Here is an 18,951-nt window from a genome sequence, read left to right as displayed (position 1 = left end):
CGCTATGTATTTAGTGGATACTCATCCTTTGTCTCATTTATGATACAATGTAATGAGAATTCCCAGTGCCGCTAACCAGTGGCGTAAATATGGGGAGGGAAGAGGGGGAGAGATCCCCCCCCCCCCCCCCCAAAGACTCAAAGAAATAAAAAAAATATTTTAAACTATTGTCTAGTTTTGGCATATAATTACTGCATTTACTTAAATTTAAATTTTAAGTGCCAAAATGATGTAAAATGTATTTCCAGGCATGTCTTTTTTCAAAAATTTTCCCGGAATCCCTGTTGCTAGGAGAGGGGGGGGGCACCCCCAGATCCTTCCATTCCCCCCATAGCATAATCCTAGTTACGCTATTGCGGCGCTAACCATCTGTATTCTTATTCGAGGATTTCCAAATATTAGATATATGCATGGACTTTGGTGAGAACTCGCTTTGATATAGTTCCTTCGTGAATAAAAAGGGTTGCTTCGCGAAGGTTTTTTGATATTTATTTCAAATTTAATAATAAATTCGATAGGTAGTGTCACCTTGGTGAACTAAATTTTTTCCAAATAGTATCCACCATATTCGGCAATGTGGCCCGAGAAATCGATTTAATGATGCCTTCTCCAGATTTAATCTTCTCTCGGGCGTGGTTTTAATTGTATATCAGATTTAAATTATAATAAAACCGTGTGGCAAGTACCCTCGGGGTGTATTGGATCTGAAATACAATCGTGCGAAATTTGGCGTTGGTTTCCGTCCGTCATGGGAGAAGGCGGGTGGTCACAACGCCACTGCATTATGAGAATTTCACACTTAGAACCGTACCAGCAGTCTAAATATGAGAAACATGTTTCCGTGGAGGCATACGTCTCTGTTACAGTTTTGTCTCGAAGGTTTAATTTTTAAATAAATTTAACTGAACCGTGCGCATAGCGATAATTTTTTGTTATAGTTTTATTTGGGTCAGTGTTAGGGTTGACAAAAGTAGCGAAGAAAAATTACCCCTTCTTCCTCTAATAATCGATGTTTCCACTTCTCGTGGTTGACGAAATTCCACCGTCATCGTTGCGAAAAATTCCGGGCAGGACCCGTCGAACTGGATATTCGGCGTCGGATGTGATGTCACATACCTGATGTTATCGGAGTGCGTGAATATTGAATAGCCCGTGAACAACGCCCCAGGCCTCACGGTTGTTGACGAATGAGAAGCTGGATATCAAATCCCAATATGTTTGACACCTAATAAAATTCATCCCTCGTTCAAGCGACGGAATTTATTAAAATAGAATGTCATTGCACTTTCCCGCAATTATTTCAATGCGTACGACGTATTTCTGCTCTCAGAACTATTATCTAGTATAAGACAATCTTCTACCAGATTATGGCACTGTGAACCGTAATGTGGCGTACGCATTAAAAGTATTGTGGAAAAAGTAATTACATTTAATTCTATTTTGTCGAACTTCCTCTGTGTCGCGCCTTAATCGCTTGATTTTTTTCGTACCATGTTTATTTGTTTTTAATGCGTTCTATGGTGTTTTAGTAGATAATTAAAGCGTTAAAACAACAGTGGGAGAGGCATGCAAAGCGGTAGTAAACGCTTTTAAATGCTTGATTGTGTGCCGTCGTGCTTAGCGAATGTAAACTCTATGATTCTACTGTAGAGCCTTCATCAAAATTTCAGTTGGCGTTTAAAAACTCTTTGTAAACGTTTCAGCTCCAAATATGGCATTTCTTCTCACCATCCTTCCACCTTTGGTGTTTCCATAAGTCTTACTAGAGGCCTTATTTCACCTCTGAAATCCTATATATCACGCAAGACGTTTAGTTAATCCCAAAAATGTCCCTTTGATGCTTGTTGGAGGTGGATAATCCGTTCAGAATACGAATCCTCAGTTTTTGCAAACATCGTTTTGAGGCGTACAAGGGCATCTGATTTTCCTTTCAAGAACACAATGTTGGTTGAGATTAACGTCCTTAGGCCAAGATCAGTTAAACTCACATATCTAAAAGAACGATTAGCATTTTGGGAATATCTGTCCCGTGTGCCAACTTACAGTATACATACTATAAATCCAGGTTAAGCCTTTAGCCGTCCGTACCTTAATAATATCACGCTGCTGGGTGGCCCCACATGAATATGTAAAATTACACGTTTGAGCCTTAGTTTGGGGTGAGTTTTAACGTTGTTTATCGGAGCCAACCTTCGAGTTTAAACGCTGAAGTGAGTGAGGCGCTCATTTACTGGCCTCGATAGGATTTCAGTTTCATCTCCTGCCTTATCTTCGGCATATTATTTATTCAGTTATATGGATGGCTTAGGAACATATTGTTGTGAGTCAAAATTCAAAGTTTTTCAGTGATTAAATAATAATTCGCGCTGAAGTTGGAACTATGCTGAGAGCTCCCATTATGTGCTGCTACCTATCTGTCCTAAGCGTACCTATGACTTGTATCACTGTATTTCTAGGTGGACTATTTTGTATTCGTTGGCCATGCATGTCTCAAAATCAACAAAAATTGACTAGCACCAATATGTTTCTCAGCCTTCCAAATGTTCATTTCAGTGAGGTAGCTTTTTAACTTATTTCATCATATTCCCCTATTTCTTTCTTCCATTCTTCTTCAAATCATTGCCGACCTCCACTTCTGGCCTTGGTCCACGAATGCTTTCCGCATAGCCAAGTATTCCTTCTACCGTAAACCCTCCTTACCTCCCATCCCCCGAGGGATTTGGAGAAATTACGGGTGCGTGCTGGACCCTGACGGCAGGCGTGGCGGTGTTCCATGGAGCGAGGGGATTGTTGAAATATCAGTCAAGGCGGCAGTCGCTCGCGGGAGGAAAAGGCCTGGGGGGCACTGACGCGCCGAAAAACCCATGTTCAAGAGCACATCGCGTCATCCTTGCCTTAATGGTGGCCTTGGCTCATGAAAATACGAATCGTGAAAGGAATAAATGGTGAAAACAATGCCCTTCTCATGGTGAAGGTTGGCTGCCTATTGGGCAACTTGGCTAGCTTAATTATCAATATGAACAATATAGACGCTTATAATTGAGGGGAATGCATTAATTTCGTAAGTAATACTGTATTTTTTATTTATGCCCAAAATATACCATGTATTTTACTTGCACCTCATGTGTAGCGATGAAAAATAATGGAGAGCCCGCAAAATAAGAGCGTATAATCGTGAAAGGTTATGTAACTCACGAATCTCATTTTTTCCTTGAGAGATGTTGTGCAAAAACCTTTTAATCACATGTTATTTCCTAATTTCGGAAAAGGATACTGCTTACTTGTACAGATAAAGCTCAATGAATCAACAAAACTTTCATTTCGGGTATTTTATTTTCTTCGTTTTTACTATGACATAAATGAAGTTTTTGCCCTAGGTATAATCTCTTTTCCGGGATAGACGTGTGGGGAAGCGTTGGTCCTGGTGTCGTAGGCTAAGGCTGGTCCGGCGCCGCAAGGATCAGTGGTTAGCGACGGGAGCGGAGGAATCCTTAACGACGGGTGCGGCAACGGCTTCCTTGACGACGGCGCCTTCCTTGTGGACGACGGCGTTGAATCCGTTGACGGACTCAACATGTCGGCGGGTGCTTTCGGTTTCGAAGAGGCATCCTGGACGACATCCCCAGGACGGTTTTCCATCCGTCCCTTGTAGTCTCCGGTCATGGCATCCTACAGCCTTTGGAAGGGTTCGGCGTAGATGGGGACGGTGTTGTTGGGTGCCATGTTGCTATATGCGGCGTGTGGGTAAGCGGCGGGTGGGGTATAGCCGTAGAATTGAGCAATACCGGCGCGAGCCATTGCCGCGAGGACGAAGAGGATGACGAACTGCATGGAGGATATGAAATTCTTTATCGTTGCTATGGCAGAAAGTTATCTTATTTTTTGCTTTTCTTTATTGAAAGATTGCTTCATTTCGCTGAACGGAAAAAAACTGCGGTACATTCATTTCTGCTTCCCTTATTGCTTAATATTTTATTCCCTGTCAATAAGTTAGCGTCTACGTGTTTATTATAATTTTGTCTTGAGAATGACCACTGTGGTCAAATTCTGAGCACCTTTAAGTTATTCTTTTTTCTAATCAATTAACTTAGTTTAAGTGTTTTGATGAGAAAAAGTTGAAAAATTAAATATGCATATTAAATAAATATTACATTATTCTATCATTATAAAATGTTTTACAACAAATCCAGCCTCTAATCATTCAAAATCTTATGCATAATTGTTTGTGCAAACTTACATTAGTTCTGGTAGTCTTTTTGTGTAAACAATTCGATTTTCGTATCATTTTACATTTTCTTTTATATGGCTGTTGGTCACCATTTCCCATTCACTGCTGACTAGCAAAATGCAGGGAATTTTAATACCGTTCATTTCATTCAATTCAGTGTACGAACAAAATGGCAATTCATTTAAAAACTGAGTTTTAACGGTAAACTACTGTGATATTCCTCGAATTATAGTTAATATTTCTAACATCAAATCGATTCTGCTTTGAATGTAAGTAGGGAAAATGGAATGTTAAATTCCGGGAGAAAATTTTGAAAAATTGATGTACTCCACTACTGACAAGATAGAGCTGGATATTGCATATGCTTGAATCCCGAGTCATGAACAGAATTAATACTTGAACTCACAGAGTACTACTTAGTATTCAGGCATAGCCAGGAATACGATTTCATTTTCTATGGTATTCTTTGGCGCAATCGATGTGTCTTCCTTACCTGATATAGCATTTTTGTCGGGCAAAAAGTCAGCTTCACACTAATTCTGCCTGGCGATTGCCTTCTAGGTATGTATTCGTTTTTATATAACCAGCCAAGTTTTGCCGTGCTTTTATCGGTCCCTTCTGGCTAATCCCACTCTTTAGCGTTTTTTGTTTTCTTATCCTTTTCCCTTTTACCTCCTGTTTCCTTTATTCTGTAAACTTCTCTTTCTTTGATCAATTGTATCAGAGAATGTTCCCTTATTTGTCCCCTGTCACTTATGTGTCAAATGACTACTGCTCAATGGATCGGAGTTATCAAATTTTTTTCTCATGTTTGCTGATTCTCAAGTTTCTTATATGCATCCACCCGCCAGATATGTATGTCACCTGCTTCATTCAGTAGAATGTCTTTGCAAATTCTCTAAAGGCTGTCGGAAGAACTCCTATTGTCCAACTTTTCAGATTAAGTTTTATATTTTAAATGCTTATTGTTTCAATTGTGACATTTTTATGGAAATTTCCTTCGTCTGAAAGTCTTGCTTTGCGTAAAATTGCTTTGTGTAAACTTCCGTACCGAAAGCTCATCTTTATGAGCACACCGCGTCAATCTTTCGTTGATGATGGGCTTGGCTCATTAAAATATAAACTCTACATCGTCATTGTAAAGGTTGTCTCATATGCAGGCCTTTTCGAGCCTTTTCGATGAAAATATTATACCTTTCCATTTAAATACAGAGTGCAGTTTCGGGGCCACCATCGTGGACATTAAAAAAAACTATTATTGTTATTGACCTTTATAAATAATCTCAAATTATCCACTTATATATAAAATAGTTAATTTTCAAGAGTTACCTTCATGAAATAAAGCAAATGCTAATTGCTAATTTGTCGAGTAACGATAAATTTAAAAAAATTCAGGGAAATACTCCCATTTTGTAAATACTATAATATTCTTGAATCACTCCTTAATTTTATGTGGTATTGAATTAACCACTTCAAGTGTAAGGAAGTGTACCACCTATGTTGAAGAACCATAGCATATTTGAGGAATATAGGACAAGGGAGTGTCATTCACGAGTCGTTATGGTTGCCTTAGAATTGTTCTCAGAAAACCTGTAAAGGTTTTAAATCATTATTTTTAGTTCTAGTTATAATCTGAAGCCTAAAAAGATACTGCTCACTGCTATTGCTAATGTTCAATGAAATATAAAACCTTCTTTTTGGGAGTAATTATGACATGGCTAATAAATAAGTAAACATTATTTTTGAATTCTCTGCGTTGTGAGTAATTGTTAGTCTCTCTCCTCCTACGATAAGGCCTTTTGGATTTTATATATTGTGTGTCGACTTCTAAATCGATTTTGACATTAGAAAAAATAAATTGACAGGTGGCAGTGGGGACATTAATGGAAGTGGATTCTGCCGTAGCCATAAGCTTAGCCATCCCGGAAAGCCTTATCGAGAAGCGCAGGCACTGGTGCAGTAAGCCAGGGCAGATGAGCCCTTTAGGTAACCATGGCGGGGAAGTTGATGACTTCAGCACCGAAAAATAATTTATATGGTATTACTTACAAAAATAAAATAACAACCGTTTTTAAAATAGACCGAAGCGATCGTTTATTTCTTATTTACATGGATTAACAAATTAATCCAAAAGGGTAGGTATTAGGGATGGGAAATAGGTAGGAGTGGTTGATTTAGTGGAGGAGGGTTTTGCCGTAGGCGCCATAAGCACCGTATCCGGCGTAGCCGTAGGGGGAAGCGTAGGCCCTAGCGCCGTAAGCGACGGCGGGGGCGGCGTAAGAAGCGACAGCGGGGGCGGCGTATGAGGCGACAGCGGGTGCATGGTAGGCAGCCACGGCGGGTGCGGCGTGGTAGGCAGCCACGGCGGGTGCTGCGTGGTAAGCGACGGGAGCGGCAACAGTCTTGACGGCGACGGGTGCGGCAACGGCGGCCTTGACGACAGCGGGTTCCTTGTGGACGACTGCGTTGAATCCGTTGACGGGGTCAGCGGTGTAGTCGACGGTACGGCGGGTGCCGTCAGATTCGATGAGGCTGTACTGTCCCTGGACGACGTCTCCGTCACGGCTCTCGTGCTGGCTCTTGGAGTCTCCGGTCAGAGCATCCTGGATGTCATAGGAGTAGGAGTACTGGGGATGAGGGTCGAAGTCGGTGTCAACGGCGACAGCCTTGGCAACGGGTGCGGCGACGACGGCCTTGGCGATGGGTGCGGCGTAGGAGACGGGTGCAGCGTGAGCGATGGTGGCAACAGGTGCGGCGTACGCGGCGCGGGCGTAGGCGGGTGCGGCGTATCCGTAAGATGCAGCGTATCCAGCACGGGCGTAGGTTGGTGCGGCGTAGCCGTAAGCTGGTGCGGCGATAGCGGCACGGGCGTATCCGTAAGCGGGTGCGGCGTAAGCAGCACGAGCGTAGCCGGGCGCGGCATAACCGTAGGCGGGAGTGGTATAAGCAGCACGGGCGTAGGCGGGTGCGGCATATCCGTAGGCAGGAGTGGTGTAAGCAGCACGGGCATAGGCGGGTGCGGCGTATGCGGCACGCGCGTATCCGTAAGCGGGTGCAGCATAAGCGGCACGGGCGTAGGCGGGTGCGGCATAACCGTAAGCGGCGGGTGCGGCATATCCGTAAGCAGCGGGTGCGGCGTAGGTGCTGACTGTTGTTCCAACCACTGCAGGGTTGCTGACCAGTCCCGCGCGGGCCACCGCCGCAATGGCGGCGAGGATAACGAACTGCGATGAGGAAAGGAGAAATTGTGTGTTATGACACTTTTCGAATAAATTCGTACATCATATGTTGGCACAGATGAAAAATTAATTAGTAATGGCAATGAGGCTGTTGTGGTTTTATAATTCCTTACTCTTACGTTCGATAGTAGCTCACTCTTTCTTTGAAAATAATGTGCGGAAAGCGATGTTTATTTATTGTCGTTCCTTCAAACCGTCTTTAGGCTTCTTACATTTATAAATCAATTTAGTCCAATTGAAATGGAAATAGATTACAGCTTTTTCAGTGTAATCTAGAATTTCGTAAGATCCAAATATACATTTATAATGCTTTTCCGTTTCAATTAGAGTTTCAAACCTATGATTTTCAATTTCCTATGCTGCGCGTAGTTATCAATCCCTTGTCCTCTATTTGTTTTTTGATAATTGTAGAAGCATCTCCATCTTCGCCGAATCTAAGGAATAGTATTTATGAATCATTATAAAATTTATCTTAATAAAATGACGAATTTTAATTGATCTTGACTGATTGATGCGCGTAGGTTAATGTTCTCTTTAGAATTAAATATGGGAAACTTCCACGATAGTGAGTATTTTGTCGTGGGTATTCAGAATGTGCTTTGAAAATGGTATTTATTTTGATTTCCAATCTTCTCGCTAAAATTCAATGCTCGAAGGTTTTGTAAAAAATTACCGTTTCTTTTCTAAAGCGTATTCATCAATGCATATGAATAATTGTCGCATATGGAAATGGTACTACCTTTATCTTGTGATCGTTAATAAGGTAATGTAAAAGTGTTTTCAGGTGTTTTTTACTACTTGAGTTCAAGAAATAAGATTTTACTCTAAAATACGGAAGTCCTCCGAGTTAATAGTTGTGTGGTACGAATAACCTCCTAATATGTTTGGATTTTTGAGTTCGATATCCTTTCCTTGGCTCTTACCTTGTATGCCATTGCTGTGTAGTCGACACCAAACTTCACACTGACCAGTATCGGCAAGGTGCCCCATATTTATACGCATCCATTTTCACTGTTATACGTCGTCCGCCCGAAAGACTTTCGTTTCTCGTCCGGTACCTCCGACCCTCCCACCTCTCCGTCGAATTGCACATCACTCTTGCCGTTTTTAACAACGCCCGCTCAGCAAGAATATTTCCACTTTTTTTATTTTCTGTCCACCGAACCCCTTGTCACTTTTTGTGTGTCACATACCTTACCTTCAACCCCCTAAGGTCTAACATTTTTTTCTGCTCCCGTTTTTTTTTCCTGTCGCGCCCACGGATTTGTGTGGTCCCAATTTTATGTAACTTTACAAACCTGCTTCCGTGTTGAGTTTCATTTAGCGTCACTCTTGCTTATCATTTTTCGGTATTAGCTCTGGTAGGAACACCTGTCACGGTGAACGTCTAAGAATTTTATTCCATTGGGGAAGTTTCCCTGACGTGTGTTGAAAGACGGTACCATTTTTTACCTCATACAAATAATTCAAAGTGCCAGAAACTATATAATTTGTAATATATCCATCGTACCAGAGGGAGTATGTCAACCTTGAATGCCTGGAAAATTTACATGGCAATGATAGTGACGAAAATGCATTTATATCCAGCTATTTTATTATCTTTCCTAGGGAATGATTGGATGCCTCCCGGTGCCGTTCTGCTATTACTTTTACTCCAGCTTCCGTTGGTATTAGGATCTCTATTTCTGTCGACGCAGAGAGTCGAAATTAGCCGATATCTCCTCGAAGACGCAAAAATGGTAATTAATTCTTGAAACACCAGCCTATTCAAGAACTGAGGAAGTATGATCGAAAAAAATCGTCATGCATGCAACAACCGAAAATGGTTTCGTAATATGCCACTCAAGTATTAGCTAAGAACTTGTCATTGGAACCATGGTTTCAGACGTAAGCATAATGCGTTACCGGGTCGATCATTACCAAACTATTTTTCATGAGGTTTTTAGTAGATACAATTGATTAACAATAATATTCGTTGCATAAAAATATTCGTTCAATAAAAAAGTAAAAAATAGTGACATAGACTTTAATGTGAACTCTTAGAATTTGTTTTCTATACCTGTAAAAGTGATTTATAAAAGGTGACGTAATTTCCTGATGAAATATACCAAGCACGGATAAAAAAAACTTTTTACTCTAATTATAATACTAATAGAGGCAATAGCCGTATAAATGTCACACAAATTACTAGATGTACATCCAAATAGTTAATAACATCAGATTCTGCGTAATTGCAGAATTTGGCATTGCAGTCCTGATGAAAAAAGGACCTAGCTTTCAAGGATTTTGGGTCCAGTGAAATAAAATAATGAAATAAAATCAAGTGAAGTTATTAATTACAGTACCTAAACTACTCTCGTTATTTATATTATCTTTAGTGTGAGGTTAGGATCAAATTAATTTAAGTTATAGAAAAACGTAATGTATTGCCACTTAGCCTTTTTCTTCGCCCTCTAGCCGAAGTCAGAAACATCAGTACTACCGTATATAATGTTGGCAAGCTAATCTGCATCCTTTTAGTGTGTTGCTAAGGCCATGCTATGATCATCTCGTGGTTTGACAGCCTGATTTAGTTTTAATGTAATATGTGGCCGCTATTTGCATAAGGTACATCATTGCTTTCGGATACCACGCTATAAATGCTTTCTTATATTGGCCCTTTCGTATTATTTGCTTCGTAGAATGGACCGTATTGTGTGTTAATTTGGTCACATTTAACGCAAAGAATTTTAAGTATTTTTTTGTCGTTATTTTCATTAGGGTAACTCAAAAACTTGGATATGAGAGTCAAAATGTTTGTGCTGATTATTATTAATCGTACGATAATTCCTCTGGGAAATGTATTCAACGGTGTTTGGCGAGATGTTGTGGAACATATTTATGATAATTGAAAATTAAAACTTTGTGTAGGTCGTATCTGATGATGGTGAAGGTGATTCGTTGAAACGCGTATTACAATAATAAATACTGTGGGCATACACAAAGATTTAATTTTCAATTATACTCTGGGAAAATTAGGTGGAGGTGCTGCACTTAAATAAACTATATTTTATGGGTAAGAATCGTAATCAACTGTGTGCAAGATAGACTTCATGTGTGGCTAAAGATTTTCTCTTTGACTGTGGGCCAGAAAAAACCATTGCATGCAAGATTAAAAATAAGGGTGGGGACAAATTCTATGCATCTTTTTCAAAACCTTCACGTATCAAATGTTCATTGATGCGTAGAAATTCGAAATTAAGGAAGCGTGTCATAAAAGAAGCCGAAGAATACAATGCCAGAGGCAGGAAGTATTCGGCAATTAACAGATCTATATATGTAATTATGAACGTGACCCAAAATCGTATAGCCTTCCTTTCCTTTCGTGGAATTTTCATTTATCTGCATTACTTATCGAAGTCAGGGTCGTTTATTTTTTCTTAGTGTTAACCTCAGTGCGGAATTCCATGGTTTCTCACAGGGGTTTCTAGAAAATGTTCTTTGAATTGGAATGAAGAAAATATCATATTTTGTTTCAGAATATGTAATAAAAATGACCCTGCTTTAAATGAAAGTTAATTATTTTGGCTAAAATCCTTTTTTTTTAAAGATAACCTCCTGTAGTTTTAGATTTCATATTGCCTTTCGCGATAGCCCAATGCGTATGGTCGTATATGATTGGAGAGCTACTTCCGGAAGTCAGAGATGAACGACCGAGATTTATGAGCTCAGGCCATAGGAAGAAACCAAATCTGACTGCACCCAAGATTGAGGGCACATCTCACTGTTTTCGTAGCTTTTCTACCAGTTTTTTATCCTTGATTTTATGATTTTTGATGCTTCTTTTGAAGCAGAATGATGTCCAATTCTAGTGGAACGCATTACCATTGTCTCCATTACTCCTCAACTATTTCTTCTCGTGGTCCCGAAGCCTTCAGGTGGACTTAAACATCCCAATTCACCACTATCTTTCTTTCACTATAATGTTCAGTAGAGGAGAAATTTTGTATTAAACTCTTCCTCCCTTTCCCATCGTGGCATTCTAGTTTTATAAGAAGAAGTCGAATTGATGAAGGCGATAATTACTTTGGCATAGAGGGTCCTGTGTCAGTGTCTTTTAGGAAAAAAAACGGTTAAAAAGACGTGAATAGAATGGACTCAATGTTTATTACTTTATTTACCGCGATTAGCGACGTAATCCGGGGAAATAGGCAAGGGGATGGAGAGGGAGGGAACTGTTGGATGAGTGTTTTGCCTTAGACGATGGCTCTGTATCTGGCATATCCGCATAGGTAGTCACAGAGGGTTTGTGGTTAGCAGCCACAGCGGGTTCGGCGACGACAGTCATGACGGCGTCAGGTGCGGCAAAAGCGGCATCGACGACAGCGTCTTCCAAAAGGACGACATCGTTGAAACCTTTGACGGGGTCAGCGGTGTAGTCGACGATACGGCGGTTTCCGTAGGCCTCAACAAGACTATAAGATCCGCGGACGACATCTCCGATGCTGGTCTCGGTCTGGCTCTGGAGTCTCCGGTCAGGGCATCCTGGATGTCATAAGAGTAGGAGTACTGGGGGTGAGGATCGTAGTCGGTGTCAACGGCGACCTTGGAGACGGCGGGAGCGACAGCGACGGCCCTGGCGACGGGTGCGGCGTAGGACAGGGGTGTGGAGTAGGCGAGAGGTGCAGAGGAGGCAGCTGGGACGATTCTGGCGCGAGCGACAGCCACGAGGGCGGCGAAAACAACGAACTGTGTGAACGGAAGATAATGTTGAATTAATATTGGGAGATTTTAATGCTTGCATTAAACGGGAATTAGTGTTGAATCCTAGATGTCATACGAGTAGCTGTAGTGAGGCTTAGGGTCGAAGTTTGTTTCAGCAAGGTCAACAGCAAGAGCAAAGGGTACGCCGTACTTGTGGATGGGTGCAGCGAGTGCTGCGGCGTCTGTGCTGTCGGTTGAGCCAACCACAGCAGGGTCCCCATGACCCACGTTTCCGCTACGGCAGCGAGGGTGGCGATAATGACGATCTGTGTTGAAGAATAATAAATGTAGTGAAAGCTTTGCGAGTTGATTAGGGAAGTGTACAAAACCCAGATGGTGGCTATGAAAGTTAATGCAAATGTTGACAGAATGGATGGACATGGGCAGGGGAGTTAGGCAGGACTGCTGCCTTTGACACACTCGATTTACAAGGTACATTGAGGAGAGGGTGAGTAAAACCGTGAAAAGTGAAAACGTGATGGGGATTGGATGACGAGAGATAAAACGTATTAGGCTTCTCGATGCCATAGTGATCCTTGCCGATGACAACTGGGTTATTCAAGGAATGATAAAAATATTAGAGGAAGGAATGAAAGTAAATGCTAGGAAAACGAAATTTATAGGAGTAAATGATGGCAAATATGTGAATTTTATGATGGATGGGGGAAATATAGAGCTAGAGGGGCCCGAGCCCCCTCAAAAATTGGTTATGGGCGTTAGGAAAAAATGGGTCAGGCTTGTCGATTTTCCCCGGAGTGTCCAGATATCGAGATTCGAGTTATCAGGGTTCTAATGTTGATCATATGACTCTTTTAAAATGCTTAAAAAACTTTAAACTCACTACTTATAAAATTTCCCGGGTAAGATCCCAGGTTTGGGCCCCCCTAATATTTTTTCTAAGTCGACATCCCTGTTAGCTGTATAGGACTTCGAAGAATCATTGGCGTATTCACTGAGGGGAAAATTTATTTTTGGGAATGCTTGAAGTAATAATGCGGAGTAAGGAAGCTGTGAACTTCCAGGAAGGGTTGAAGAGAATTTTGAGTATAAGAATCATGGGAGCAATGACACTGCCATGGGATATAAATGAGACTACAGTGAAGCAATCGCATTAAAGCGATAATACAATATCATACCAACGGAAAACTCATCGATCATTTCATATAGCTGTTAAATTATGGAAGCTGGAAGACGTGTTGGATTACTGTTGATTTTATTGCCCAGGGCTCCATTGTTTTTTCATGCCGACTCCTACAATTTTCATCTCACGCATTGAACAATTTGAATGTACACTACCACATTCATTTTCACGACGCCATAAGCACTAATATACAAGTAAATTTATGCATACTTTATTATGTTATTATTATAAAAACTTTGACTCCAAATGACTTCACCAATGATTTAAACACCTACTATTGCAAAACTATTTGTGTAAACTTCATTAGTGCTGTTTTATTTTGTAAATATTCCGATTTTTTTCAGTTTTAATATAAATTATTTTTTAATATGGCCTTTAATCACTGTTTCGCATTCACTGTTGGCCAGGTAAATGTATAAAATTTTAATACCGTTCATGTCATTCAACTAACTGTGCAAGCGACATGACAATCCATTTTAAGACTTCGTTGTAATAGTCATAAACCCTGACATTCCTCGAAAGACAGTTAACATATAAATAAGACGTGAGTCAGAGGAAAACGCATGTTAACCATAATTCTGGACAAAATGTTTGGAAATAAATGCATTTCTCTACGGATAAGATATTGCATATCCTTGAATTACAAGCCATGAACGGAACTTATACTTTAGCTCACTGAGCACTTAGTATCCGCACATAGCGAAGAGTATTATTGCATTGTCTATGAACTTCTATGGCGCAATACATTTGTCTTGCTGGGATATTCTTACCTTATAGTTCACTGCGGTCGGGTAAAATGTCAGCTTCAAACTTGCGATAGCCTCCTAGTTGTATATTCGTTTTTATATTCCTCCCAACCAAGTATGGCCGTTCTTTCATCGATCCCATCAAGGATAATCCCACTCTTTCGCGTCTTCTGTTTTCTTACCATTTTCCCTTTTAATTATCTTCCTGTTTATATTCCGGAAAATTCGTCTTTCTTTGATCAACTGTATCAGCGAATTTTCCCTTATTTGTCCCCTGTCAATTATGCGTCCAATGGCTGTTCCTCAATTGCATTAGACTGCTCCAATTTTTTGCTCATGTTTGCTAATTTCCAAGTTTCTTATCTGTATCAATCCGCACCAGATGTAAATGTCACTTGCTTCGTTGAAAGGAATGACTTTGCAGAATTTGACTGATCTGTGAAGGCAGTTAAAAGACGCACGTACGTAGTATTGTCCTTCTTGTCAGATAAAGCTGTATTTTGATGTTTGTTGCTCCAAATGTGCCATTTCAATAGAATTTTACTTCGTCTGAACGTCTTTGCCTTGTGTAAACTTCCGCACTGAAAACTCATCTTAGTGAGCACACCGCATCAATCTATCGTTGATGATGGGCTTCGCGATGAAGTACTAATCATATCAGGCTTAAAAGAAACTATAACATCGTTAGTGTGGAGGTTATTTCGTATGTGGGGAAGATAAAGTTACAGTCTTTGTGATAGAAATATGTTGTATCTTTCCGTGGAAGTTCATGCTGGAGTTCCGGGGTCACCATCGTGGACTCTTATGAAAAGCTATTTGTAGTTGACCTATGTAAATGATATATATATTTGCCACTTTTAATTTTAATAGTTATTTTTTGAAATCCATAAAGAAATAAACTTTGGAAAATGCTAATCTGTGGAGCAAGGGTAAAATAGTAAATTTGAAAAAAGTGTAATTTGGACGATAATAAGACTAAAATTTTGAAAACAAATCTTTTTTTGTAGTTAATTTATTACCAATTTTCACCTTCTAGTGCGAAAACAGTTGAATGTGAAGAGAAATAGGAATTTCACAATTCATTCAATGGTTTTCGGCTCAACTTTGTGGAAATTAATACACGAAAATGAAAGAAACGAAGTCTCCTTTTCATTTTCGAATTTCACAATTATTCAAAATATAAAAAACTGTGTAGCTTTTGACATATTTTGCGTCTGAGAAAAGTGCTATAAGAAACACAAATAATATGATGTACTTAAAATTTTTACAGGCGACGTATTTTTTTAAACATGTAATATTGTTGGTTTTGTGTTTAGCATGACTATGAAGAATGAAAAATGAATTTTTTGCGCAGTCAAAAGAGTAAATATCTCAAAAAAGCCGTCTTCATATTTAATAAAAGTGGCTAAAATATAACAGCATCATTGGGGCCAATTATTTATGCTTATATTTTATAGTTCTCTTAAAATTTTCATGCAACATGAGCTAGCCAAGGTGTAACTCAGTGATTATTGGCAATGCTAATTGTACTTGGATAATGAACGTAGACAACACTTCATTAAATGCTGAAGGCTTCATGTATTTATCAATTTACCTTATTTTATGTATTAATTTTTTTATATGTTACCTTTTTCCATTAAGGGCTTGTGAGAATTTTTACAATAAACCTGTGTCTTCAATACTCGCCGTAATTGAACGTGTTAGTATAGCCTTGGTGCAAGCATAGTCCCTATTAATTACAAAATCTATATTACTTAATTTCTTTGCTTTAAAAACAATAAATTATTTCCCTTTTATTTTTTAGTATTTTTTGCCACATTAGTGCCATGACTTCCGTATGACGTTGATTACTATGATTTAGGTAATAAATAACCAAACCTTGATTTTAGAATTCTCTGCGTTAGGAGTAATTGCTAATCTCACCTCCTTCGGGAAGCCGCCTTATGGGTTACGCATATACTGGGTTGACACATGATAGCTTTAATGATAAATAAAGACGCAGGTGTTCAATAGACGTAAATTTTTATTCATCAAGTATTAACAAGGATCAAATTTGCCATTTGAAGGAATTAATTTGTTGGTAGTAATGGGGAAATTCGTGGAGGCGGGTTCTGCCTCAACTATAAACCCCGTATCTCAGATAGCCATATGAGGAAGCGTATGCCCTGGTAGTGAAAGGCAGGTGTGGCGCTGTAAACAGTCACCGCAGGGGAATGGTTGCCAGAGGCGCCGCTCTTTCATTGCTTATGGTACTTATTAAAAAAATAAGAAGAAAGCCGGTTTAATAATAGACCGAAGCGATCGTTTATTTCTTATTTACATGGATTAACAAATTAATCCAAACGGGTAGGTATTAGGGATGGGAAATAAATAGGAGTGGTTGATTTAGTGGAGAAGGGTCTTGCCGTAGGCGCCATAAGCACCATAAGCACCGTATCCGGCATAGCCGTAGGGGGAAGCGTAGGCCCTGGCACCGTAAGCGACAGCGGGGGCGGCGTATGAGGCGACAGCGGGGGCGGCGTATGAGGCGACAGCGGGAGCGTGGTAGGCAGCCACGGCAGGTGCGGCGTGGTAGGCAGCCACGGCGGGTGCGGCGTGGTAAGCGACGGGAGCGGCAACAGTCTTGACGGCGACGGGTGCGGCAACGGCGGCCTTGACGACAGCGGGCTCCTTGTGGACGACTGCGTTGAATCCGTTGACGGGGTCAGCGGTGTAGTCGACGGTACGGCGGGTGCCGTCAGATTCGATGAGGCTGTACTGTCCCTGGACGACGTCTCCGTCACGGCTCTCGTGCTGGCTCTTGGAGTCTCCGGTCAGAGCATCCTGGATGTCATAGGAGTAGGAGTACTGGGGATGAGGGTCGAAGTCGGTGTCAACGGCGACAGCCTTGGCAACGGGTGCGGCGACGACGGCCTTGGCGATGGGTGCGGCGTAGGAGACGGGTGCAGCGTGAGCGATGGTGGCAACAGGTGCGGCGTACGCGGCGCGGGCGTAGGCGGGTGCGGCGTATCCGTAAGATGCAGCGTATCCAGCACGGGCGTAGGATGGTGCGGCGTAGCCGTAAGCTGGTGCGGCGATAGCGGCACGGGCGTATCCGTAAGCGGGTGCGGCGTAAGCAGCACGGGCGTAGGCGGGCGCGGCATAACCGTAGGCGGGAGTGGTATAAGCAGCACGGGCGTAGGCGGGTGCGGCATATCCGTAGGCAGGAGTGGTGTAAGCAGCACGGGCATAGGCGGGTGCGGCGTATGCGGCACGCGCGTATCCGTAAGCGGGTGCAGCATAAGCGGCACGGGCGTAGGCGGGTGCGGCATATCCGTAAGCGGCGGGTGCGGCGTAGGTGCTGACTGTTGTTCCAACCACTGCAGGGTTGCTGACCAGTCCCGCGCGGGCCACCGCCGCAATGGCGGCGAGGATAACGAACTGCGATGAGGAAAGGAGAAATTGTGTGTTATGACACTTTTCGAATAAATTCGTTCATCATATGTTGGCACAGATGAAATATTAATTAGTGATGGTGATGGGGATGTAGTGGTTTGATATGTAACTCATTTGCTGATAAATATATGTGGGGAGTAATGTTTGTATTGTGTTGTTGCTGTTTCCCGAAAGCACCCAACGATTCAATTATCAAACCCGTCTTTGGACTTTTAAAGGTCTGTTTCCAGGAAAATTAAAACGTTCGAGTGAAATCTATTTGCATGAGTGATTTTTGTGGACCGAAATTGAAAGCGTACGAAATTATGAACCCTATTAGAACGGGTTCTATTTACTGAACGTGCATTCGAACAGGCTGGGTGGTTACACGGTGTATTTTCGTGTTTATTCACGCCTTATTACATATACAAATTTACTCGTGCGGTTTAATGTGCGGTTTAATCAGGCCTTAAAATATCTGAATGATTCTAGTCCTCTTGATATCGATATAGATCGTAGGAATGTCAATATAAGACAGGATCGTCAGACTTAATTACATGCATGATTAGTTTTTTTTCCAATAGGAGTTTCAACTCTAGGATTCGCTCTTTCCTACGATGCCCTTAATTATCGATCTGGTATAACCCCTTTTGATCATGGTTACTACTTATTATGGAATAATTTCAATCTGGACTAATTTTTGATACATTGTTGATGATATATTTTTGAACTAATTTTAATAAGTTATGGAAATATTTGTGAAATTTGCTCTTGAATAATCGCTGCCCATAATTTCACGTGGTCTTCATAATTAAATATGAGCAACTTTCATGGCCAAGAAACTTTTGTTGTGGTTATTTCGGAAGTACCTTCTGGAATATGTGTCTTTAAATTCCCAATATTCTGGCAGATATATAGTACTGGAAAGCTTTTTGTGAAAACTTACAGTTGCTTTAATGAATCATATTGATATTAGTTAGTAATTAGAGCATATGCAAATGGCACATCCTCCATCTTGTTGTCGTAAGTTAGGAAATGTTGCTATACTCCCGGTATTTGATGTTAGCTTTTGAGAAGAAATAATTCTTTACTCTTAAATCTGGACGTCCTCCGAGTTAATAGTTGTGTGGTCCGAATAACCTGCTAATATGTTTGGATTTTTGAGTTCGATATCCTTTCCTTGGCTCTTACCTTGTATGCCATTGCTGTGTAGTCGACACCAAACTTCACACTGACCAGTATCGGCAAGGTGCCCCATATTTATACGCATCCATTTTCACTGTTATACCTCGTCCGACCGAAAAACTTTCGTTTCTCGTCCGGTACCTCCGACCCTCCCACCTCTCCGTCGAATTGCACATCACTCCTGCCGATTCAAACAACGCCCGCTCCGCAAGAATATTTCCACTTTTTTTATTCGCTGTCCACTGAACCCCCTTG

The 18,951-nt window shown here is 41.1% G+C and overlaps 2 protein-coding genes and 1 pseudogene across 2 annotated transcripts; all 3 read right to left on the bottom strand.

Annotated features, from left to right (window-relative positions):
- Nucleotides 1-6,402: 6,402 nt before the first annotated feature.
- On the bottom strand, nt 6,403-8,402 carry LOC124165008 (cuticle protein 18.6-like). Its single transcript, XM_046542245.1, has 2 exons — nt 8,391-8,402; nt 6,403-7,452 (listed from the first exon to the last, which is right to left on the bottom strand). Exons 1-2 carry the CDS (start codon nt 8,400-8,402, stop codon nt 6,403-6,405), a joined length of 1,062 nt encoding a protein of 353 aa, XP_046398201.1.
- Nucleotides 8,403-11,632: 3,230 nt separating this feature from the next.
- On the bottom strand, nt 11,633-12,431 carry LOC124165007 (annotated as a pseudogene).
- A 3,749-nt stretch (nt 12,432-16,180) lies between these two features.
- On the bottom strand, nt 16,181-18,714 carry LOC124165006 (cuticle protein 18.6-like). The gene is made up of 2 exons (XM_046542244.1): nt 18,703-18,714; nt 16,181-17,517 (listed from the first exon to the last, which is right to left on the bottom strand). The coding sequence occupies exons 1-2, from the start codon at nt 18,712-18,714 to the stop codon at nt 16,483-16,485; spliced, it is 1,047 nt and encodes a 348-aa protein (XP_046398200.1). The 3' UTR covers nt 16,181-16,482.
- Nucleotides 18,715-18,951: the final 237 nt, after the last annotated feature.

The sequence above is a fragment of the Ischnura elegans genome, chromosome 9 (genome assembly GCF_921293095.1).
Source record: "Ischnura elegans chromosome 9, ioIscEleg1.1, whole genome shotgun sequence".
Lineage (NCBI taxonomy): Eukaryota > Metazoa > Arthropoda > Insecta > Odonata > Coenagrionidae > Ischnura > Ischnura elegans.
Note: the sequence above shows the minus strand (reverse complement) of the source record. Positions and strands in the feature narration are given on the sequence as shown.